Below are 27,036 nucleotides of genomic sequence, written 5' to 3'. Positions count from 1 at the left end.
TGCCCCTTAGGCCCCTGCGCTCTATAAAAATATATTTAGAAGTTAATACATTTTAATAAATCATATTAGAAACATTTACCATTACTTATGTCATGTATTTATTATATTTAAATCAGGACGCTTCCCTAAAATGTTTAGCTGGACACTGGAATTTAAGTGTAACGTGTGAGTTTTTGGATTGTGGACCTCCTCCACCATCACTGGTTTTCCATGCCAGTTTTTTCTGTCCAGATGGAACGGGTTTAGCAAACCGCTGCTTCTTCATGTGCCTTCCTCCTGCCAAATTCCAAGGTATATACATACAGCTGCCATGAAATGTTTGTCCTAATCAAGTGGTAGTTCCAGTAATCAATTACTTTGATAATGGGGTAATTTTGGCAATTAAGCACGCTAATCTAGGAAAGTAATTTTGGCTTTTATAAAACGTTTTTTTTTTATGTGATTTTTGTGCTGTGATATTGAATCTGATCATTTTGACTATTGCTGTGGACTCACAGTTTTGTATTTGTATGATTGCTAATATATTTCTATTAGCTCTGGTTCTCCCATATTCCCATAGCCATTCCGATCTCGGGTCCTGGCAGCTTGGCTTCTGGTCCTGGGCTTGAACAGCATGTGAAGGGGCCACACTGACTACTTTTTTCAATAGCTACAGATGCAGCAATCATCATCTGTACAGATGGCAGACTATTCTGATTATTGCACATCAGTGCTCTATTCCAGTGCTGGCGAACCTATAGCACGCGTGCCAGAGGGGGCACGCGGAGCCCTCCCGGTGGGCACGCCCGCCATCACCGCAGCGCTTGCGCTACTGGATCGGGCCCGGCGGGTGCTAACTCTGAGTGCCGACGTCGCCCCGCTACTTCAGCTACATGTGCGTTCTCGGACGAACATCTAGCTGAAGTGTATTGCAGCGCACGAACTTGCCAGGCCCGTGCGCCGCAATACACGCTGCTGGCCAATCAGGGGCAAGCAGCTGACGTCAGCGTACAAGAGACTGGGCACAAGGCAGTAACGTCATGCGCTCCCGTCGCTAGGACACTGGAGACAGCTGCCGGCTACAGGAGAGGACGCTGCGCGGGAGAAGGAACGAAGGTGAGTGGGAGTGTTTATTAAGTCTTTTTTTCTTTTTTAATATGCGACGAGGACTGGGGGGAGCATATATGCATGGACTGGGGGAGGGCAGCATATATACATGGACTGGGGGAGGGAGCATATATACATGGACTAGGGGGAGAAGGCATATATACTTGGACTGGGGGAGGGGAGCATATATACCTGGACTGGGGGAGGGAGCATATATACCTGGACTAGGGGAGAGAATATATACATGGACTGGGGGAGAGAGCATATATACATGGACTGGGGGAGGGAGCATATATACATGAACTGGGGGGAGAGAGCATATATACATGGACTGGGGGAGGGAGCATATATACCTGGACTGGGGGAGAGAATATATACATGGACTGGGGGAGAGAGCATATATATATGGACTGGGGGAGGGAGCATATATACATGGACTGGGGGGAGAGAGCATATGTGGTGCCCCTGAGGGTTCAGTCACCACAGAGGTACTGCACCTCACCCAGAGGTGAGGTGTCTCCTTCTCTCAGGTAAGGAGGGAGTGCTGCCTGGAACCCCAACACCCACATTCAACATTACACTGCTCCAGGCCGGCTGGAAGGGCACGATGCACTGTGTTTTCCTGCTGAGCCCTGTCACTGGCTGGAGTGGGGGGAACCCAAAGGTAAGGGGAACCAGTAGTGGGTGTGGGAGGAGGAAGCAGTTTAGGGGAGCACCATAGAAGGAGATATATAAAGGGAAGCCATCTTAGGGTGGCAGTTGAGAAGAGAATGAGTTCAGTCAGTGAGAGGAGAGCGTGAAGACAGCCTGGGAGCAGAGTCTCCTTAGGAGCTCTGCTCCATAAGTAAGGCCCAGTCATAGAGGCCCAGGAGGAGAGCAGAGGAGTAGGCCCTTGTTCTGGTGAACGCAGCACGACGTGGGAGGCTGTAAGCTGGACAGTGCAACCTGAGGAACTTAACAACTGTGAGTAAAGACTCTGATGACTGCACCGCACTGCCTCCGTCCATTATTTCACCTGCGTCATCTTCCCCCCTGCACTACAACGCCCAGCGCAAGCCTCCACCATCTACACTGCCCTGGAGCTAAGCTCTTCCTGTGGAGAGCCACACCATCCCTGCTGCAGTAACATCAGCTTCAGAGGACTGCTCCGCAGCGGCGGCTCCTTTTGGCCGCATTCCACAGGTGGCGTCATGAACACTTTACAAATCCCCTATAAATAATTCCCCTTTTTGTTGACTGCTCTGGGCCACGGACTGGGCCAGCCACCGTGATATCCCCCCCCCCCATACCGGCATCCATAGGCCCGGCTGCCGAGTACCCCACGGCTCTGGTGGCGCGTCACATTTATACATGGACTGGCTGGGGGGGAGGGAGCATATATACTTAGACTGGGGGAAGGAGCATATATACATGGACTGGGGAGGGAGTATATATAAATGGACTGGGGGGAGCATATATACATGGACTGGGGGAGGGAGCATATATACATGGACTGGGGAAGGCAGCATATATACAAGGATGGGGGGGGCATATATACAAGGATTGGGGGAGGGAGCATATATACATGGACTGCGGGAGGAGCATATATACATGGACTGTGGGGGAGCATATATACATGGACTGGGGGAGGGAGCATATATACATGGACTGGGGGAGGGAGCATATATACAGTACAGACCAAAAGTTTGGACACGCCTTCTCATTTAAAGATTTTTCTGTATTTTCATGACTATGAAAATTGTACATTCACACTGAAGGCATCAAAACTATGAATTAACACATGTGGAATTATATACTTAACAAAAAAGTGTGAAACAACTGAAAATATGTCTTATATTCTAGGTTCTTCAAAGTAGCCACCTTTTGCTTTGATGACTGCTTTGCACACTCTTGGCATTCTTTTGATGAGCTTCAAGAGGTAGTCACCGGAAATGGTCTTCCAACAATCTTGAAGGAGTTCCCAGAGATGCTTAGCACTTGTTGGCCCTTTTGCCTTCACTCTGCGGTCCAGCTCACCCCAAACCATCTCAATTGGGTTCAGGTCTGGTGACTGTGGAGGCCAGGTCATCTGGCGTAGCACCCCATCACTCCTCTTCTTGGTCAAATAGCCCTTACACAGCCTGGAGGTGTGTTTGGGGTCATTGTCCTATTGAAAAATAAATGATGGTCCAACTAAACGCAAACCGGATGGAATAGCATGCCGCTGCAAGATGCTGTGGTAGCCATGCTGGTTCAGTATGCCTTCAATTTTGAATAAATCCCCAACAGTGTCACCAGCAAAGCACCCCCACACCATCACACCTCCTCCTCCATGCTTCACGGTGGGAAGCAGGCATGTAGAGTCCATCCGTTCACCTTTTCTGCGTCGCACAAAGACACGGTGGTTGGAACCAAAGATCTCAAATTTGGACTCATCAGACCAAAGCACAGATTTCCACTGGTCTAATGTCCATTCCTTGTATTCTTTAGCCCAAACAAGTCTCTTCTGCTTGTTGCCTGTCCTTAGCAGTGGTTTCCTAGCAGCTATTTTACCATGAAAGCCTGCTGCACAAAGTCTCCTCTTAAAAGTTGTTGAAGAGATGTGTCTGCTGCTAGAACTCTGTGTGACATTGACCTGGTCTCTAATCTGAGCTGCTGTTAACCTGCGATTTCTGAGGCTGGTGACTCGGATAAACTTATCCTCAGAAGCAGAGGTGACTCTTGGTCTTCCTTTCCTGGGGCGGTCCTCATGTGAGCCAGTTTCTTTGTAGTGCTTGATGGTTTTTGCAACTGCTCTTGGGAACACTTTCAAAGATTTCCCAATTTTTCGCACTGACTGACCTTCATTTCTTAAAGTAATGATGGCCACTCGTTTTTCTTTACTTAGCTGCTTTTTTCTTGCCATAATGCAAATTCTAACAGTCTATTCAGTAGGACTATCAGCTGTGAATCCACCAGACTTCTGCACAACACAACTGATGGTCCCAACCCCATTTATAAGGCAAGAAATCCCACTTATTAAACCTGACAGGGCACACCTGTGAAGTGAAAACCATTTAAGGTGACCACCTCTTGAAGCTCATCAAGAGAATGCCAAGAGTGTGCAAAGCAGTCATCAAAGCAAAAGGTGGCTACTTTGAAGAACCTAGAATATAAGTCATTTTTTCAGTTGTTTCACACTTTTTTGTTAAGTATATATTTCCACATGTGTTAATTCATAGTTTTGATGCCTTCAGTGTGAATGTACAATTTTCATAGTCATGAAAATGCAGAAAAATCTTTAAATGAGAAGGTGTGTCCAAACTTTTGGTCTGTACTGTACATGGACTGGGGGGAGCATATATACATGGACTGGGGTAGGGAGCATATATACATGAACTGGGGGAGAGAATATATACATGGACTGTGGGGGAGCATATATACATGGACTGTGGGGGAGCATATATACATGGACTGGGGGAGAGAATATATACAGTGCCTACAAGTAGTATTCAACCCCCTGCAGATTTAGCTGGTTGACACATGCGGAATTAACTTGGCATTGTGACATTTGTACTGTAGATCAGCCTGGAAGTTGGAAATGCACTGCAGCAAATTTTTTATTTATTTATTTATTTTTTTTTTTAAAAAAACGTTAAAAGTTAATTCAGAGTGTCATTTATTATTCAACCCCTCAAACCACAAGAATTCTGTTTGGTCCCCCAAAAGTATTAAGAAGTAGTTCAGGCACCAAGAATAATGAGCTTCACATGTGTGGATTAAAGATCTCTTTTGCCAGCCTTTTCTGACTATTTAAGACCCTCCCCAAACTTGTGAACAGCACTCAGACATGGTCAACATGGGAAAGACAAAGGAGCATTCCAAGGCCATCAGAGACAAGATCGTGGAGGGTCACAAGGCTGGCAAGGGGTACAAAACCCTTTCCAAGGAGTTGGGCCTACCTGTCTCCACTGTTGGGAGCATCATCCGTAAGTGGAAGGCTTATGGAACTACTGTTAGCCTTCCACGGCCAGGACAGCCTTTGAAAGTGTCCTCCCGTGCCGAGGCCAGGCTTGTCCGAAGAGTCAAGGCTAACCCAAGGACAACAAGGAAGGAGCTCCGGGAAGATCTCATGGCAATGGGGACATTGGTTTCAGTCAATACCATAAGTAACGTACTCCACCGCAATGGTCTCCGTTCCAGACGAGCCCGTAAGGTACCTTTACTTTCAAAGCGTCATGTCAAGGCTCGTCTACAGTTTGCTCATGATCACTTGGAGGACTCTGAGACAGACTGGTTCAAGGTTCTATGGTCTGATGAGACCAAGATCGAGATCTTTGGTGCCAACCACACACGTGACGTTTGGAGACTGGATGGCATTGCATACGACCCCAAGAATACCATCCCTACAGTCAAGCATGGTGGTGGCAGCATCATGCTGTGGGGCTGTTTCTCTGCCAAGGGGCCTGGCCATCTGGTCCGCATCCATGGGAAGATGGATAGCACGGCCTACCTGGAGATTTTGGCCAAGAACCTCCGCTCCTCCATCAAGGATCTTAAGATGGGTCGTAATTTCATCTTCCAACAAGACAACGACCCAAAGCACACAGCCAAGAAAACCAAGGCCTGGTTCAAGAGGGAAAAAGTCAAGGTGTTGGAGTGGCCTAGTCAGTCTCCTGACCTTAACCCAATTGAAAACTTGTGGAAGGAGCTCAAGAATAAAGTCCACATGAGACACCCAAAGAACCTAGATAACTTGGAGAAGATCTGCATGGAGGAGTGGGCCAAGATAACTCCACAGACCTGTGCCGGCCTGATCAGGTCTTATAAAAGACGATTATTAGCTGTAATTGCAAACAAGGGTTATTCCACAAAATATTAAACATAGGGGTTGTATAATAATTGACCCACACTTTTATGTTTAAAATTTAATAAAATTCAACTGAGCAACATAACTTTTTGGTTTGTAAGATTTATGCTTCTGTTCATAAAACCTACTCTCGTTTGCAGTTTGAAGTCTCTAACTTATTTGCATCTTATCAAACCAGCTAAATCTGCAGGGGGTTGAATACTACTTGTAGGCACTGTACATGGACTGGGGGAGAGAGCATATATATATGGACTGGGGGAGGGAGCATATATACATGGACTGGGGGGAGAGAGCATATGTGGTGCCCCTGAGGGTTCAGTCACCACAGAGGTACTGCACCTCACCCAGAGGTGAGGTGTCTCCTTCTCTCAGGTAAGGAGGGAGTGCTGCCTGGAACCCCAACACCCACATTCAACATTACACTGCTCCAGGCCAGCTGGAAGGGCACGATGCAATGTGTTTTCCTGCTTAGCCCTGTCACTGGCTGGAGTGGGGGGAACCCAAAGGTAAGGGGAACCAGTGGTGGGTGTGGGAGGAGGAAGCAGTTTAGGGGAGCACCATAGAAGGAGATATATAAAGGGAAGCCATCTTAGGGTGGCAGTTGAGAAGAGAATGAGTTCAGTCAGTGAGAGGAGAGAGTGAAGACAGCCTGGGAGCAGAGTCTCCTTAGGAGCTCTGCTCCATAAGTAAGGCCCAGTCATAGAGGCCCAGGAGGAGAGCAGAGGAGTAGGCCCTTGTTCTGGTGAACGCAGCACGACGTGGGAGGCTGTAAGCTGGACAGTGCAACCTGAGGAACTTAACAACTGTGAGTAAAGACTCTGATGACTGCACCGCACTGCCTCCGTCCATTATTTCACCTGCGTCATCTTCCCCCCTGCACTACAACGCCCAGCGCAAGCCTCCACCATCTACACTGCCCTGGAGCTAAGCTCTTCCTGTGGAGAGCCACACCATCCCTGCTGCAGTAACATCAGCTTCAGAGGACTGCTCCGCAGCGGCGGCTCCTTTTGGCCGCATTCCACAGGTGGCGTCATGAACACTTTACAAATCCCCTATAAATAATTCCCCTTTTTGTTGACTGCCCTGGGCCACGGACTGGGCCAGCCACCGTGATATCCCCCCCCCCCATACCGGCATCCATAGGCCCGGCTGCCGAGTACCCCACGGCTCTGGTGGCGCGTCACATTTATACATGGACTGGCTGGGGGGGAGGGAGCATATATACTTAGACTGGGGGAAGGAGCATATATACATGGACTGGGGAGGGAGTATATATAAATGGACTGGGGGGAGCATATATACATGGACTGGGGGAGGGAGCATATATACATGGACTGGGGAAGGCAGCATATATACAAGGATGGGGGGGCATATATACAAGGATTGGGGGAGGGAGCATATATACATGGACTGCGGGAGGAGCATATATACATGGACTGTGGGGGAGCATATATACATGGACTGGGGGAGGGAGCATATATACATGGACTGGGGGAGGGAGCATATATACATGGACTGGGGGGAGCATATATACATGGACTGGGGTAGGGAGCATATATACATGAACTGGGGGAAAGAATATATACATGGACTGTGGGGGAGCATATATACATGGACTGGGGGAGGGAGCATATATACATGGACTGGGGGAGGGAGCATATATACATGGACTGTGGGGGAGCATATGTACATGGACTGGGGGAGGGAGCATATATACATGGACTGGGGGAGAGAATATATACATGGACTGGGGGGGAGCATATATACATGGACTGGGGGAGGGAACATATATACATGAACTAGGGGAGGGAGCATATATACATGGACTGGGAGGAGGGAGCATATATACTTGGACTGGGGGAGGGAGCATATATACATGTACTGGGGAGGGAGTATATATAAATGGACTGGGGGGAGCATATATACATGGACTGGGGGAGGGAGCATATATACATGGACAGGGGGAGAGGGAGCATATATACATGGACTGGGGGAGGGAGCATATATACATGGACTGGGGAGGGAGTATATATAAATGGACTGGGGGGAGCATATATACATGGATTGGGGGGCATATATACAAGAATGAGGGGAGGGCAGCATATATACAAGGATGAGGGCAGGGTAGCATATATACGAGGATGGGGGGAGGGCAGCATATATACAAGGATGGGGGCAGCATATATAGAAGGATGAGGGTAGGGCAGCATATATACAAGGATGGGGGCAGCATATATAGAAGGATGAGGGTAGGGCAGCATATATACAAGGATGGGGGCAGCATATATACAAGGATGAGGGTAGGGCAACATATATACAAGGATAGGGGCAGCATATATACAAGGATGGGGAGAGGGCAGCATATATACAAGGATGGGGGGGCAGCATATATACAAGGATGGGGGGCAGCATATATACGAGGATGGGGGGAGGGCAGCATATATACAAGGATGGGGGGGCGGGCAGCATATATCCAAGGATGGGGGGTGGGCAGCATATATACAAGGATGGGGGCAGCATATATAGAAGGATGAGGGTAGGGCAGCATATATACAAGGATGGGGGCAGCATATATACAAGGATGAGGGTAGGGCAACATATATACAAGGATAGGGGCAGCATATATACAAGGATGGGGAGAGGGCAGCATATATACAAGGATGGGGGGGCAGCATATATACAAGGATGGGGGGCAGCATATATACGAGGATGGGGGGAGGGCAGCATATATACAAGGATGGGGGGCGGGCAGCATATATCCAAGGATGGGGGGTGGGCAGCATATATACAAGGATGGGGGAGGGCAACATATATACAAGTATGGGGGGAGGCCAGCATATATACAAGGATGGGGGCATACACCAAGATGGGGGTGAGCATATTCTTTATTTCTGCAGTCTCATACCCCTGCTCCATTCTGTGGCTATACTGCGCTCGCCTGCTCTTTGTGTCAGTTTTTTTTCTAAAAGAAAACCTCAATATTTAGGTTAAATTGCCGTGTTGGCACTTGGCGATAAATAAGTAGGTTTTGGATTGCAGTTTGGGCACTCAGTCTCTAAAAGGTTCGCCATCACTGATCTATTCTATAATGTAGTAGTAGCGTGCCATGACCATTCTCCATTTCTAAGCCAGCCCCATTATTCGATAGCCAGACATAGAAGGTGGTTGATTTAGCTATGGAAATAAAAAGCAGTTTGCTTCACCTTCATGCACTGTATAGACCAGCAAAAGGAAAAGGAGGTACAAAAAATATCTCAAAAGGTATAAATATATATTATTAAAATATATTAAAATACAAAGATTAGCATATAAGACGAGGCCTCTATGAAAAACACGGGGACAGACAAACATCAAGAGTAAAAAATGTATACTATATAGAGTGATGTGATGACAATATGCACATATATATGCTCACAATAAATTAAGTAAAGGTAAAAAGTTTCACCCTTTCTTTGTCAGGGGGCATGTCCACGCCCCAATGCGTGTTTCACCCTTTCTTTGTCAGGGGACACACATCTATTACTCTGCTTTACATGTAAGTGTTAATATGGGGATGATAATATCCATATACAGTATATATGCCCAAAATAAATTCAGTAAAGATAAAAAGTCATACTAGAAACATAGTGGAATATATGAAGCAGTAATAAGATGCAATTTATACAAAAATAAATGTGCATAAGTATCCACTAATTATTAGAGTATGGATAAAGTATCCAGTAAAAATAGAGTAGAGCATTCAATATACTAATGTAAACAGTCCATAGGATATAATTAGATATAGCTATACATTGCATCCAAAGAAAAATGTAAAGATCGTTGAACTAAATGGGGTCATGGTAGTAATCCCTATAGTAACACTAACATGTAAAGCAGAGTAACAGATGTCCGTCCACGTGCCCCAACGTGCGTTTCACACTTTCTTCGTCAGGGTACGTGGACAAATAAAGGGAGAAACGCAGGACAAAATCCCTGACAAAGAAAGGGTGAAACATTTTACCTTTACTTAATTTAATGCGAGCATACAGTATATACAGGTGCATCTCACTGAATTAGAATATCATCAAAAAGTTAATTTATTTCAGTTCTTCAATACAAAAAGTGAAACTCATATATTATATTGAGTCATTACAAACAGAGTGATCTATTTCAAGTGTTTATTTCTGTTAATGTTGATGATTATGGCTTACAGCCAATGAAAACACAAAAGTCATTATCTCAGTAAATTAAAATAATTAGCAAAAAACACCTGCAAAGGCTTCCTAAGCATTTAAAAAGGTCCCTTAGTCTGTTTCAGTAGGCGCCACAATCATGGGGAAGACTGCTGACTTGACAGATGTCCAGAAGGCAGTCATTGACACACTCCATATTATCATCAGTCTACACATGTGGTCAAAATTGTTGGTACCCCGCGTTTAATGAAAGAAAAACCTACAATGGTCGCAGAAATAACTTGAATCTGACAAAAGTAATAATAAATTAAAAATCTTTGAAAATGAACAAATAAAAGTCAGACATTGCTTTTCAACCCTGCTTCCACAGAATTTAAAAAAAAATTAAACTCATGAAATAGGCCTGGACAGAAATGATGGTTCTTCTTAACGTAATATTTTGTTGAACAGCCTTTTGAGGCAATCACTGCAATCAAACGATTCCTGTAACTGTCAATGAGGCTTCTGCACCTCTCGACAGGTGTTTTGACCCACTCCTCATGAGCAAACTGCTCCAGTTGTCTGGTGTTTGAAGATTGCCTTTTCCAGACATCATGTTTCAGCTCTTTCCAAAGATGCTCAATAGGATTTAGGTCAGGGCTCATAGAAGGCCACTACAGAATAGTCCAATGTTTTCCTCTTAGCTGTTCTTGGATGTTTTTAGTTGTGTGTTTTGGGTCATTATCCTGTTGCAAAACCCATGACCTGCGACTGAGACCAAGCTTTCTGACACTGGTCAGCACATTTCTCTCTAGAATCCCTTGACAGTCTTGAGATTTCATTGTACCCTGCACAGATTCAAGACACCCTGTGCCAGATGCAGCAAAGCAGCCCCAGAACATAACAGAGTCTCCTCCATGTTTCACTGTATGGACAGTGTTCTTTTCTTGATATGCTTCATTTTCTGTCTGTGAACATAGAGCTGATTTGCCTTGCCAAAAACTTCCATTTTTGAATCATCTGTCCATAGGACGTTCTCCCAGAAGCTTTGTGGCTTGTCAACATTTAGTTTGGCAAATTCCAGTCTGGCTTTTTATTATTTTTTTTCAACAATGGTGTTCTCCTTGGTCGTCTCCCATGAAGTCCACTTTGGATCAAACAAAGACGGATGGTGCAATCTGACACTGATGTTCCTTGAGCTTGAAGTTTACCTTTAATCTTTTTAGATGTTATCCTGGGCTCTTTTGTTACCATTCGTATTATCCGTCTCTTTGATTTGTCATCAATTTTCCACCTGCGGCCACGTCCAGGGAGGTTGGCTACAGTCCCATGGATCTTAAATTTCTGAATAATATGTTCAACTGTAGTCACAGGCACATCAAGCTGTTTTGAGATGGTCTTATAACCTTTATCTTTAACATGCTTGTCTATAATTTTCTTTCTAATCTCCTGAGACAACTCTTTCTTTTGCTTCCTCTGGTCCATGTTGAGTGTGGTACACACCATGTCACCAAACAGCACAGTGAGTACCTGTAGCCCTATATACAGGCCCACTGACTGATTACAAGATTGTAGACACCTGTGATGCTAATTAGTGGACACAACTTGATTTAACATGTCCCTTTTGTCACATTATTTTCAGGGGTACCATCATTTCTGTCCAGGCCTATTTCATAAGTTTAATTTTTTTAAAAAAATTGTGGAAGCAGGGTTGAAAAGCAATATCTGACTTTCATTTGTTCATTTTCATATATTTTTAATTTATTATTACTTTTGTCAGATTCAAGTTATTTCTGTGACCATTGTGGGTTTTTCTTTCATTAAACGAGGGGTACCAACAATTTTGACCACGTGTGTATATAACTTTGCCTCTTGGTAGACTTTTTTACTCTTGATGTTTGCTTGTCCCCGTCTCATTTTCATAGACTTAGTCTTACATGCTAATCTTTATTTTTTGTGCCTCCTTTTCCTTTTGCTGGTCTATATGTTATATTTTGAGGCATATCTCGGTTACCGTTAGCTATTTATGTTTTGAGGCCTTTGTGACCTTTTTTGGTGATTTTCATTACCTTCATACACTGTCCTATGTCAAGCACAATTCCAGATGCCAAGCTGCCAGGACCCAGGATAAAGCGGGTACAGTAGGATTGGGCACCTGTGGTTACTACAACTATACTTGGAAGTTATATAACTTACTATTTACAAATATTTTTTTTCTGGAAACCTTCTTAAATGAATTCATTTTATTGGTTTCCATTTGTAAAACAAACAACAACAAAAAAATTGAAAACATTTTATGACTTTGGACAGCCCAATTAGGTGCTTTGTCAGGCTTGTACATTAGTTTTTTTATTCCTCTGAGCAGGTGTGACTTTACAGGATAATGGTTACAAGAGCTATAGATCAGGGGCCATCAAATGTAATTTGGAGCCGAGGATGTAGCACCATTTTGCAGCCTGTAGATGGTACTTTTGTTATTAGTCTGTAAAAATATTTGATTGCTTTTTGAAAAATATCTCGGTGACAGTAATGGAATGCAGCATCTACTATATGTTATGACAGTGCACTGCATTTAATCAGTGACATTTCTGCAAAACAATGGCAATTTATTTTACGACTTTCAAAACAAGAATTTTCAGCCCTGGAGTTCTTGCCTTGTAATGATCACAAGGATCACCATTACACCAAGTGACATTATCTTTCAGGATAATTTCCAGTAGCCTCCAGGATTACTAAATGTTGCTATGCTTATTTTAATATAACTCGCACATAAAAATATAATTACTCACCTGCTTCTTCTAGAAGGAATCCAAGACAATGCTGCTTCTACCTGTTATATTTTGGATGTCCGAGGTTTCCTGCACACCTATCACAGTGTATATTAGCATTATTGCTCACCTCCTCAACTAATTTTATTTTCATAGTCCTCATGCATCTTAAATGCAATCACAACAATTGGTCTTAAAGAGGATGTCCGGAACTAAAAAAAAAATTTGATCATCAATGCCTATCTATTTAATGTCATATTCTAATCTCTTTTCTAATATACTTTAATTAAAAAGTCCCTACCATTCTCCCATTACGCTATCTAACTGCTTTATTTTTTTTTATTACTTCCTCTTTGATGACTCTTCGCTTGAGAATACCAGTGCATGCTGAGATAGTCAAACGAGTCTCTGTAAATGGAGTTGGATATCTGGGCGAAGGTCTGGAGAAGAAATTGTTCAAAGATGTTTTGTCAAACTTGGATATTAATGATCTAAACCTTGGATGGTTCATCATCATGATTGAAAAAAGTTCTGTGGCCTTCTCTTCTTTCCTTCAAGACAGCTCTGTATGTTTGGTAGTGGCTGTGTACTGTTTTAGTACTCAGTCCCATTCATTTGTATTATACATAGCCGCAGAACCAGGCACAGCTGCTACTAAATGTGAAAAGCTATGGCACTTACAAGAGGATAAACCTCAGTCCCATTCACTTGTATTATACATAGCCGCAGAACCAGGCATAGCTGCTGCTAAATGTGAAAAGCTATCTCACTTACAAGGGGATAAACCTCAGTCCCATTCACTTGTATTATACATAGCTGCATAACCAGGCACAGCTGCTACTAAATGTGAAAGCTATGGCACTTACAAGGGGATAAACCTCAGTCCCATTCATTTGTATTATACCGTACATAGCCGCAGAACAAGGCACAGCTGCCACAAAATGTGAAAAGCTATGACACTTACAAGGGGATAAACCTCAGTCCCATTCACTTGTATTATACATAGCCGCAGAACCAGGCAAAGCTGCTACTAAATGTGAAAAAGCTATGACACTTACAAGGGGATAAACCTCAGTCCCATTCACTTGTATTATACATAGCCGCAGAACCAGGCAAAGCTGCTACTAAATGTGAAAAAGCTATGACACTTACAAGGGGATAAACCTCAGTCCCATTCACTTGTATTATACATAGCTGCAGAACCAGCCACAGATGCTATTAAATGTGAAAAGCTATGGCACTTATAAGGGGATAAAACTTCCTCTTTACATGTATGAGACATTAACTTTAGTACCTTCTTTAAGGATAACACACTACAGCCAAATTTTAGATAATAGCTGGGACATATGAGACATATTGGACTGCAATAATAAGTAGCACCATTGAGCAAAAAAAAGCATATGATCTGATTCTTAATTGCATTTCTTTCAATTTGCACATTTTTAAAGTCTATTTTATGTGTTTGCGTGTTTGTTTGTTTTAAATTTGCCATTATGGGTAGATATTTGGGTTTTCAGATATTTTCAACTGTTTCAACTGATTAATCAATTGTTGCAAATGTACTTCAATCCCCATCCCGGAGTGATTTTAATTACATCAGAAACTTTGGCACAAATTTTGTGCCATATTATGAAATGTTCGACTTTTTGCACTAAAAAGCTGCAAAACAAAGACAAAAATAAAGACCATTTTTTACTTTACACAAAATGTATGAACCGCATTCGCCATTTAGAAGAATTTGGCATTAAAAAATGGTAACAAATACCACAAGACAAAAAAAAAGGGAAAGTGACTTAAAAAAAACTGCAAATGATGAATCTGGGCCAAAAACTTTTGTACAACGTATAACTATTGACTGCACAAAGAGTTATTTGTACTTCTCTGGGTTGTAGGCTTGAGCCAGTGGGTAATGTGCATGTGGGATGGCCACTGGTCTCTTCCTGAAGGCTACTGCAAGATTGAATGTGATGCTCCACCAGCCATTGCTAATGTCAGACTACTCACACCTCGCTGCCATCTGGGGAACCATGATGTGGGGTCAACGTGCCGATACCGGTGTAAACTGGGCTACCATGTAGCAGAAGTTTCAGAGAGACGACCGCGGAGGTTTGTGATGAAACTGTAACAATTGCAAAATTATATTTTTGTAATATGCTAAATGCTTCTCACCTTCGGTGACCACATCTGCACTCCTCATGAAAGTAACAGTTCCCGGTTCTTTCTCATCTGTGCCACCAACTGAAATCATGGCAGAGTACTCATTAACGAGTAGTGTTGAGCCACCCCCGTAGTGTTCGAGTTCGGTTCGGTTCGTCGAACACCCGTGTGTTCGCCGAACTGTTCGTCGAACACCTTCGAACACCGTTAAAACCAATGGCAGGCAAACAAAAACACATAGAAACACATAGAAAACACCTTCAAAGGTGTCCAAAAGCTGACAAACTGCTCAGAAGACATAACTAACACATGGAAAAGTGACAAGTACATATAGTCATGCGAAAATAAAAGAGGTGGAGGAGTAAAAGGAGGGGGAGACACAGATATAGGCATGTCATGCCCTTCTAAAATCCAAAAAGTGAGAAGCTGACACGGCCAGTCCGCTCCTGCCCGTGCCACCTCCGTGTCGCCGGGTTTGTGCCAGAGCCGCGGTGAACCCTGACGGCCAGCCCCCCTCTCCCAATACTGGGGCCTGTCCGCTGGTGGGTCGAGCGAGCCCCCCTGTGGTGGAGGCAGCTCTAAGCTTTTTAATTTAAATTGTCTCTCTAATTTGAATGAATACACTTTAAATCCATTTACAAGGATCTATTGGAGGGCAAGTCTCATGCCAGCAGCCGCGGTAATTCCAGCTCCAGTAGCGTTCACTAAAGCTGCTGCAGTTAAAAAGCTTTTATAAGGATCGAGCTCGGCTGTCCACCGCAAGGCATCCTACTGCCAGTCCCAGCCCCTATGCCTTGGGGTGCCTCCTGATGCTCTTCACTAAGTATCCCATGGTCCCGAAGCATTTCCTTTGAAAAAATTAAGTGTCTAAACTACAGGTGGTGTAGCTTGCTTAACTGCCGGGATAATCCGCTGACTAGCAGACACTGCTACTAGGCACAAAGTATTTCCTGGGCTAGATGCAGTTAAAAATTTGTAATTAGATACTCTCGTTGGATGCTGAGAAAGCATTCCATAGAGTCTCCTGGCACGCCATATATGATTCTCTTAAAAAGCTTGGGGTAGGGGTCTAGGGGACCCTTTTATAGCCAAAATCACGGCCCTGTATCGTAATACGTCACCTAGGCTGAAGATAAATGGAACTGTAGCACCCTGAGGGCTCGGTTGCTACAGACGTATTGCACCTCACCCAGAGGTGTGATATCTCACTCTCAGGTAAGGATGGAGTGTGGATCAGGACCCGACACCTGCATGCATTACACCACATTGCCGTGGGGCAGGGCGACCAATATGCCCCTGAGATGGGCACGACAGTCCCTGTCCCTGGCTGGAGTGGGGGGAGGGAACACTGAGGAAGGGGAACCCTGTAGTGCAGGAGCAGGGAGGAAGCAGTTCCTGGGTGCATTGAGAAGGGAGTATAAAAGGTGGGCACCATCTTAGTTCAGTGCAGAGAAGTCTGAGCAGAAGTGGCAGGGAGCAGGGGCTCTGCATGAGCTCTGCTCCGGAGGCGGGCCTAGTAACAGAGGCCCAGGCCTGGAAGAGGGAGAAGGAAGGAAGAGGAGCGGAGAAGGCTCCAGGAACGAGGAATGAAGGGATCCCAGGGGTGCGGACGGGCGAGTCGCCACCGCACGCCCGAATCCACCTGCGTGGAGGGGTCAGGCCAAAGGGGGAGACCGGTCCACGAACTAGTGGAGGCAGGAAACGACCCTCAGCTAGAAACCGGAGGCTCTGACATTTTATGTGGCGCAGCCCCTCGCTACACCCGCTAGGAAGGCACCACATAGGGTCAGGGAAACTGGCGCCAAGTTTACCAAGAGGAGGCCCGAGGCAGCCGGACAGAAGTGTTGGTAAGAAAGGCCAGACAAAGGACACACAAAGGGGGTCCTGTGAAGTGCTCCAAAGTTATCTGGGAGTTGTCTGAGCCCCTCACCTGGTGAGCACAGTACGACGTGGGCAGCCGTTACCTGCAGACGTGGTCTGGATAATAAGAACTGTGAGTAAAGGCCCTGGACTGCATCACTGACTCCGTGTCGTTACTGCTGCTGCCCTGCACCATCACCCCCATCCTCCGCATACACTGCCCTGAGGCTATACTCCTCCCGTGGGGAGTTATGCTACGCTCTGCTGCACCCACAACACCAGCCTCAGCGGTCTGCCCTGTAGCGGCGGTTCACTCTGACCGCAATCCACGGGTGGCGTAGTCGGACATTTAAACATCAAAACCACATAAATAGTTCCGCCACTGGTTTGACCGCCCTGAGCCACGGAACCGGGTCACCGCCACGAAGACTACAACCACCAGCATCCACCAAAAAGGGTCCGGCTCCGGGTGTCCCAAGGCCCAGGGGGTGCGTCAGAACATTTTCATCACCTTTCACAATCACCAATGGGACAAGGCAGGGATGTCCTCTGTCCCCTCTCTTATACATCCTAGTGACGGAGCACCTGCTCTCATCAATTCGCCATAACCCCAATATTAGGTGGATTGAGGTGGGAGGCACCGAGTACAAGTGCTCTCTATTTGCTGATGATGTCCTAGTATATATCACTCAATCACATATATCCATCCCTGCTGTTATGGCTGAAATAGATCACTTTGTTACATGGTAAAATTTTAAAATCAATGCAGCGAAGTCTGAGGCCCTCGATGTCTCCCTCCCCAAATCCATATAGGATTCCATCCAGTCCAACTTTCCCTTTGCCTGGCCCTCACAGGGTATCAAATACTTAGGAATTCCTATTCATAGAGACCTCTCCCATCTATGTTATCTTAATTTTGGGCCCTTTATTGAACAATTCCATACAGACCACGGTTGGCAAGTTAGAACTGTAAGATTCACTACGTGAACCGCTGGTGTTTTGTGGAAAAGCACATGTACACTGCGTTCCAAATTATTATGCAAAAAGTGTTTAGGAGTGATAAGGGAAGAATTTGTTTGTTTGTCAGTTAAACTCATTGATGGTGATGTGTGTCAGGGCTCTTTATATCACTGTAAGCAATTGCAGACACCTGTGCTAATTAGTTTGGCAGGTGTGTCCAATGAAAGGCAAGACTACTTAAGAAGGCTCTCTCACATTATTAAGCAGCCTACATTTTCTGCCAAAATGGGAAAGAAAAAGGATGTGTCGGCTGCTGAGAAGCAACAAATTGTGGAGTGTTTAGGTCAAGGCATGACTACAATCAACATTGTGCGATGATCAGGATGAAGTGTCTTGGCAATCAAGAAGTATGTAGCTGATTCACAGTACACACGTGTGCGTGCTGATAAGGGCAAATTGAGGACTCTTTCCTACAGGCAATTACGTCAGGTTGAAAGAGCAGCGGCAAAAAAGCCTTGTCATAGCAGCAGACAAGTTTTTGAAGCTGCTTGTGCCTCCAACGTCCCCCGAACAACAAGATGCAGGGTCCTTCAGAGGTTTGCAGCTGTGCATACGCCATCCTGTCGACCTCCTCTATTCACTTCACACAAGCAGAAACGGCTCCAGTGGGCCAAACATTACATGAAGACTGATTTCAAAACTGTTTTGTTCACGGATGAGTGCCGTGCAGCGCTCGATGGTCCAGATGGATGGAGTGGAGGATGGCTGGTTGATGGACACCCCACGCAAACACGGCTACAGCGCCAACAAGGAGGAGGTGGAGTAATGTTTTGGGCTGGAATCATGGGGAGAGAGATTGTCGGCCCCTTTAGGATCCCTGAAGGCGCTAAAGATGAACTCCATAATGTATGTGGATTTTCTCAAACAGCACTTCCTGCCATGGTTCAAGAAGAAGAACCGTGTATTTCACAGCAAGATCATTTTTCTGCATGATAATGCACCATCTCATGCTGCACATAAAACATCTGCATCTCTGGCTGATATGGGCATAAAAGGGGACAAACTTATGGTGTGACCCCCATGCTCCCCTGACCTCTACCCCATTCAGAACCTTTGAGCATCATTAAAAGGAGTGTCTATGATGGCGGGAGGCAGTTCACATCTAAGCAACAGCTCTGGGAGGGTATTCTGTCCTCATGCAAAACAATTGAAGCAGAAACCATCCAAAACCTGACAAATTCAATGGACGAGAGAGTTCAGAAGCTCCTTTCGAACAAGGGGTCCTATGTGAAAATGTAACATCACCTAGAATAAAGTTTTGAGTTGAAAACTGTTTGATTTCAGTTTCTAACAACCTGCTAATGCTTATAATTTCAAAAATGACCATTTTTTTGGTCTTTATTAAAATGAAAAGGTTGATCGAAAAGTTTGGGGGATCTAAGAGTGTGGCAACCCAGTAGTCATGATTATTTCGAATTCTGACAATATGAGGGTCATGCTGCAGGTAGTGCAGCAAGAAGGCACTTATGTGTCTTGCGCATCTCGGAGCCCCAAAATTATTTTCCGGGCTAGATGCAGCTAAAAATTATTTTTAATTTTAAATCTGGTGGAGCTTATTATAGATGGCCTAATAGGATCAGTGCTGCACACTGCTACAAAGCCCAAATTATTTTCCAGTCAAGATACAGATAAACATGATTAGTAATTTGAAAGCTTAAAACGGTTGGTAGGGTGATTTTAACCAATCATCAAGCTTTTACTCTCCCCAGGATGACACAGGGGTAGAAAAGTCGTTTCGGATCCATGATTTGTTCATCTTTATGAACGTGAGTCTGTCTACATTATCAGTGGAGAGCAGCGTGCGCTTATCTGTCAGCACACCACCAGCAGCGCTGAACACACGTTCAGACAGAACGCTGGCTGCGGGGCATGACAAGATCTCCAAGGCGTAAGTGGCTAGCTCCGGCCATTTATCCAGATTAGAAGCCCAAAAAGAGCAAGGGTCCAGTGACACAGTCGTGGCTTCAATGTTTACTTGGAGATACTCCTGTACCATCGTCTCTAGGCGTTGACTATGTGTCAGACTTCTTGTCTCCTGTGGCCTTGCAAAGGATGGGCTAAAAAAGTGGTGAAATGATTCCGCAAAATTGATGTTACCAGCAGATACTGTGGTTCTGTTACGGTTTGAGTGCTGAACACTTGACGGTCCCACGGTTGGCAAGTTGGAACTGTGAGATTCACTACGTGCACCACTGGTGTTTTGTGGAAAAGCACATGTAAGATTCTGCAACAGTCTCTGCTGATACTCCTGCATGCGTGCATCCCTTTCTATGGCAGGAATAATTTCGGCAAATTTACTTTTGTACCGGGGATCTAACAGTGTGGCAACCCAGTAGTCAGGATTATTTCTAATTCTCACAATTCGAGGGTCATGTTGCAGGTAGTGCAGCAAGAAGGCACTCATGTGTGTTGCGCATCCAGGAGCACCAAGTCCCTGTTGTGTTGGTGGCGAGGTAACAATCATGCTTCCTTCCTCTGTCCTCTCCCCCCAACCTCGCACAACAGAAATGTGATCAAGGTCTCCCTCATCTGATGAGTCTTCCATCAGTTCGTCCTCCACTTCTTCCTGGGCTCCTGCACCTTCCTCACTAGTTTGGCTGCTACCATGCGCCCTGGTAAAACCATCTCCCCCACCCTCACATGCCTGCCGCCTTGGTGCTGCCGACCGTCTGGACCTTGCAGATGTTAGCCCTTCCGCATACAACTCCTCCTCCTCTACTTCCTCCACCTCCTCTTGTGCCACCACCTGACTCCGAATTCTGTTTAACATGTGCTCCAGCATGTAAATCACCGGAATAGTCATGCTGATAATGGCATCATCAGCACTAAACATCTTCGTCGCCATTTCAAAACTGTGCAGAAGGGTGCATAGGTCCCTGATCTGAGACCACTCCTCCAGCGTGATTTGCCCCACCTCTGGATCTCGTTGGCCCAGGCTATACGTCAGAACGTATTGCACCAGGGCTTGTCGGTGCTGCCACAGTCGCTGCAACATGTGCAGAGTTGAATTCCACCGGGTAGGCACATCGCATTTTAGCCGGTGAAGTGGCAGGCCCAACGACTTCTGTAGAGATGTAAGTCGCTGAGCTGCGGGATGCGAACGGCGGAAGTGAGCACACAGCGACCGTGCCCTCTGCAGAAGGCCATCTAGTCTGGGATAGTGGGCTAAAAATTGCTGGACAACCAGGTTCAACACGTGAGCCATACAAGGCACGTGTGTGACATTGCCCCGGCGAAGGGCCGCACCCAGGTTTGCAGCATTGTCGCACACGGCCTTCCCTGGTTTCAGGTCCAGTGGAGACAGCCATTCATGAAATTGGTTCTCCAGAGCTGACCACAACTCCTCAGCTGTGTGACTCACATTTCCCAGACATTTCAAAGTAAAAACCGTCTGATGACGTTGAGCCCTACTGCCAGCATAGTAAGGAGGTGTGCAGGATCCCTTCTGCGCAGTTAGAAAGCTTGTGGCATGACCAGACAGGCTCTGGGTGCAGGTGGAAGACCGAGAGGAGGTTGAGGAGGCAGAAGCAGTGGAGGAACTTTGACATAAAGAGGATTGACGCACAACTCGTGGGGACGGCAAGACTTGGACAGCAGCCCCTTGTCCTGCTGTCACCATAGTTACCCAGTGCCCAGTCAGCGACATGTAACGCCCCTGTCCATGCCTACTCGTCCAAGTGTCTGTGGTGAAATGCACCCTGTCACACACAGAGTTTCTCAAAGAAGCGGTGATGTTGTGTGCGACATGCTGGTGGAGCGCAGGCACACCTTTCTTTGAGAAGTAGTGCCGACTGGGCATCTGGTACTGGGGCACTGCGACGGACATAAGGTCTCGAAAATCCTCTGTGTCCACCAGGCGGAAAGGCAGCATTTCTGTAGCCAAGAGCTTGCAGATGGTGAAATTCAACCTCTTAGCTTTCTCATGGCTAGGAGGAAATGGTGTTTTACTTGTCCACATCTGAGGGACCGAGGGCTGGCTATTGTGCTTAGACGGGGTTGATAAGGGTGTCCCCGGCAAACTGCCAGTCTGTGAGGAAGATGCAGGTGGACATGTTAGGTTGCCTTGATCCAAAGGTGGTGCTATCGATGTCGGACAGCGCTCAACACCAGCTGGTGTTACCACCTCCAAAGAAAATGATGACCTGCCAATCACGCTGGCTGTTGCGGGTAAAGAGGTGGCAGGTCTGCGCCCCAAAACAGGTGTGACTGCTGTCCCCCCAGTCACAGAGGAAGAAGAGGCCGCGGATGCATAAGATATGGCAGACGGTGGTTGGCCCGGCCGGCTAGGCCGCATTGTAGCACACTGAGCTTCCCACTGCAACTTATGCTTCATGTCCATGTGCCGGTTCATGCATGAAGTACTCAAACTATGTATTTTTTGGCCTCTACTTAGCTTTTGCTGACAAATGTTACAGATAACACGAGTTGGGTCATCTTTATCGATCTGAAAAAATGCCCAGGCTATGCAAGGCTTAGCACCCATGCGACCTGAAGAGCCACCACGACTTGTGGTGAGAGGCAGAGTTGTGTTTGAGGATGCAGTTGTTGACGTGCTTCCAGTACTACGTCTCTGTCCAGGAAGGCGCAACCTGACCTCGTCGTCACTAGCATCTTCCTCCACCTCCTCTGCTGACCTCATCTCTTGGCTGACTGTGGGTTGACAGTAAGTGGGATCTCCAACCTCATCATCATCACCCTGTGTGTTTTCACACCCGTCGTCCTCAGAGCCAACCTGTTCCTGCCCTGACAAAAAACTAAAGTTGTCGCTCCAATCAGGTATTTGAGTCTTATCATCGTCTTCCTCATTGTCTCCACCAACAGGAGTTACAGTTTGGGAATGAGGGTCTACATTATGGTCAGAACCTTCTGCGTCTGGTCCTGGATCCGACTCATAAAGATTCTGGGCATCAGTGCAGATCATTTCCTCGTCTGGATTCACAGAAGCGCTGGAGTCGACCTCTGATTCCCAGGCTATAGTATGAGTAAACAGCTCTGCAGACTCAACCATCTGTTCTACCTCATACTCAGACGGGCAGCTGGAGATTTGGGAGCTGTGAGGAAGCAAGTGCGATTTGGGTGACACCTTTGAGGACTGGAGTATTTGTGATGTTGAAGTTGATGTGGAGGAGAGCCCACTTAAAGGAGCACTTGATATCCGTTGAAGCACCTGCTGTTTTTGTGCCTCATCTGGAATTTGTAGCGATTGGCGTGGCCGTAAGAAAGGGATCTTATCACATTGTCCGCTAAAAGAAGTAGACATTTTAGTTTGGCTGGAAGATGGTCTTTCTTCTGCAGATGTTACTGTTGCTTTAACACCTACCCCACGGACACAACCTTTTTTCCCCTTCCCAACACGCCTATTCCCCTTTCCACCAGCAGCAGGCCTTTTTCCACTCATTTTGGTGGTTAACTAATTCACAACTCTGGAGTTGTTTGCACAAAAAAACAATGGATGGTAACCGAGCAGAGCTGAGTGGCCAAACTGTGGTATTAGGCCAAAACTATTGGCTGGGTTAGATGCAGAAAAAAATTATATTCAATTTGCAACCTGATGGAGGTCAGTATAGATGGACTAATACAACAAGTCCCACACACAGCTAGAAGCCCAATATTTTTTCAGAGGTAGATGCAGAAAAAAATATATTCAGTTTGCAACCTGATGGAGGTCAGTATAGATGGACTAATACAACAAGTCCCACACACAGCTAGAAGCCCAATATTTTTTCAGAGGTAGATGCAGAAAAAAATATATTCAGTTTGCAACCTGATGGAGGTCTGTATAGATGGATTAATAGAACAAGTCCCACACACAGCTAGAAGCCCAATATTTTTTCAGAGGTAGATGCAGAAAAAAATATATTCAGTTTGCAACCTGATGGAGGTCAGTATAGATGGACTAATACAACAAGTCCCACACACAGCTAGAAGCCCAATATTTTTTCAGAGGTAGATGCAGAAAAAAATTATATTCAGTTTGCAACCTGATGGAGGTCTGTATAGATGGATTAATAGAACAAGACCCACACACAGCTAGAAGCCCAATATTTTTTCAGAGGTAGATGCAGAAAAAAATATATTCAGTTTGCAACCTGATGGAGGTCAGTATAGATGGACTAACAGAGAAAGTCCCACACACTACTAGAAGGCCAAATATTTTTTCAGAGCTAGATGCAGAAAAAAATTATATTCAGTTTGCAACCTGATGGAGGTCTGTATAGATGGATTAATAGAACAAGACCCACACACAGCTAGAAGCCCAATATTTTTTCAGAGGTAGATGCAGAAAAAAATATATTCAGTTTGCAACCTGATGGAGGTCAGTATAGATGGACTAATACAACAAGTCCCACACACAGCTAGAAGCCCAATATTTTTTCAGAGGTAGATGCAGAAAAAAATATATTCAGTTTGCAACCCGATGGAGGTCAGTATAGGTGGACTAATAGAACAAGTCCCACACACTGCTAGAAGGCCAAATATTTTTTCAGAGCTAGATGTAGAAAAAAATTAGATTCAGTTTGCAACCTGATGGAGGTCAGTATAGATGGACTAATAGAATGATGCTATGCCCAAAAGATTTTACTTCACTAAGTGCAGTAAAAAAATTGGTATTCTATACACAGGTGGTATATCTTGCAACACAGATAGGCTACTCCACTGACTAACACACTCTGCAATAGGCCAAAAAGGATTAGCTTTGCTAGATTCAGCCAAATGCTGTGAAAAAAACGTGCACAGCACTGGCACAGACCTGCCTGGCAAAAACTGATAGGAACTGATGTAACCTAGTCCTGAAAAGGACTCCAATTACAATTAGTCTTTACTCCCACAACCTATCTATTTAAGAGCACAGACCTGCCTGATAAAAGTCGTAGGAAATGCTGTAACCTAGTCCTTAAAAGGACTGCAATCACAACTATTCCCTACTCCCAAGCTATCTGTATATTTGTGCGAAAATTGGCTTGAAATTAACAAGGTATAGCGCACACAGCAACAGCGGTGCCGTCTAACACGCAGCTGCAGCAGTGAGAAAATGGTGGCGACGGGGAAAATGGCTTGGTCTTATAGGGCAAGGACATGTGACATACACTGCCAATGACACATGCCCTTGCTTGTGTGAAAAAAAGCACTTCGCTCTGTGTGTGCGCTGCTGATAGGCTGACAGATTGCACCTCCCCACTGTAAATGCGGGAAAGAGAAAAAAAAATGGAGATCTTCATTGTTCCTGCAGAGATCCATCCCCTGCCCCTCCCCCCACCCCGCTGTACACTCAAACTGCGTATTAACATTAATTTTCATCATTACTGAGAAAAAATCCAGTTATGATTTTGGTGCACGAACAGTTATCGAACATAACCTCGAACAGCCGAATTTTTCTCAAATTGTTCGTGTTCGCCGAACGGCTCGAACACCGCCCAAAACAGCTCGAATTTGAGATTGGCGAACAGTTCGAGTAGAACAACGCTCATCTCTATTAACGAGTACAGGATGAACTTTTCTAAATCAGAAGTTTTATCCACTTGCGCTAAAGACTGATGGAAATAACTCATCATACCGCCCACCTCTCAGGCTTATATACTGTATATAGATGGAGTATGTGTGATTTGTAGCTGTATTTCTATCAATGCAAAACTATTTTTTTATAATTAAAGTTAAAGCCCAAAACATAACAAAATACAGGTTCACCATTTTTTCCATTGTGTTAAATGCTGCATTAATAGTTCTCCTAAGTTTACTAACATAGGAGCAACTCTACAGAGAATTTTTCCAAACCTTGTAAACTCAGACTGAGCCAGTATGTAACGTCCAACAAACTTCATGTTTGCTGACATTTTATTTGAGAATCCCAAGTGCAGGCTGGCATACTCAAACAAGATGTCATTAGGAGACAGAGGCTACGGTCCTTCTGCAGCCTCTGTCCCCACCCTGATTCAAAGTGTCATCAATAATGTCTGATTCAGGAAATGGATTAGTCCCTGCTGTACTGAGCATGCTTCTTTTGGCAAATCCGATGTACACTCAGTAGGATCTTGTCACTATGCAATATTCTTTTTAATGCACAATGACAGTGCGCTCTCTCACCAGCTATAATCAGAAGTGCAGGCTGGCAAGAGAGCGCACTGTCATTGTGCATTGTAAGGAGATAATCTGGAGAGCAGGAAAAGCAGAGACCAATTCTGTCCTGAAACTGACATCGGTTTAAGGGATGGGGCTGGTCTCTGTATTTCCTATTTTCCAGATTATCTCCTTACATGGAGAACAATGCGATCGGCAGTCCAATATAGGATATCGATATCATTTGGCTGGTGCTTTCATATACATTAGACTGTCGGCAGAACGTGTTGATGTCGGCAGGTTCAGATGACATAAGTCTAAAGTGTATGTGGCCAGCTTAACACTCGATACCCTCACCAATCAGCTCCGGCACTAGCTGGGTGTAAGCAATGTATGGAGCTGCAAAGTGCACAGTGTAGCTGCTACCGAATACTGCACTTGAAAGTTCAGTACTTGGCAGCAGCTACTAAGCTGTATACGGAGTTGCCCTGTTCTGCTCCACACATTGCTTACATCCGGCAGATGCTGCTTGACAATCTTCAGGTCTATGGTGAGCATAATAGAGTTGTGAGTCGTGACTGACACTTCAGGTCTATGGCAGGCAATGGAGCTTCACTTATGACTACTTTTCTAATCTGTTTTGCAGGAAGTTCCTGAAAATTCACTGTCTGCAGACAGGACTCTGGGCAACTGGACGGTGTATTCCTATCATGTGTGAACCATTGCCCCTTATCCTTCGGGGAATGTACAACTGTACCCGTGGTGCGGAGGTGGACAGCAAGTGCACATTGCACTGCAGAACTTACACAGTATGAGACTTTCTCTACTACAATTCTGAGTTTATGTATGACTAAACCGTGTGTTCATGCTTTGGGTGCCAGTAATGCAAATGTACTTGTGCAGTGTATTAACATTTTAGCAAAATTAATCATTTGCATATGATAACGAATAATTCATTTAGCATGGTGCTGATTTTAATAAGCTTCTATCATTTTCCAACTCACATATGCTAATACAACACTTGATGATTATATTCTCTACCTCTATGCCACTAACATAGATACAACCACATGGCATCTCAGTGGCACATTGGCAGATACATGCTCTCACT

The 27,036-nt window shown here is 45.2% G+C and overlaps 1 protein-coding gene across 4 annotated transcripts in view; it reads left to right on the top strand.

Moving 5' to 3' along the window:
* The window catches only part of PAPPA2 (pappalysin 2), a 331,936-nt gene that overhangs the window by 223,062 nt on the left and 81,838 nt on the right, over positions 1–27,036 (top strand). For all 4 annotated transcript variants that reach the window (XM_073643372.1, XM_073643370.1, XM_073643374.1 and 1 more), the window contains exons 16-18: positions 117–291; positions 14,726–14,939; positions 26,572–26,734. In XM_073643372.1, coding sequence (XP_073499473.1) covers positions 117–291; positions 14,726–14,939; positions 26,572–26,734 — 552 coding nt within the window. The remainder of the gene's footprint in view (positions 1–116; positions 292–14,725; positions 14,940–26,571; positions 26,735–27,036) is intronic.

This window comes from Phyllobates terribilis, unplaced genomic scaffold (assembly GCF_046119375.1).
Source record: "Phyllobates terribilis strain yellow unplaced genomic scaffold, ASM4611937v1 Scaffold_8__6_contigs__length_399053987, whole genome shotgun sequence".
In the NCBI taxonomy this organism is placed as follows: domain Eukaryota; kingdom Metazoa; phylum Chordata; class Amphibia; order Anura; family Dendrobatidae; genus Phyllobates; species Phyllobates terribilis.
The sequence above is the reverse complement of the archived record's forward strand: the minus strand, read 5'-3'. Positions and strand labels throughout refer to the sequence as shown.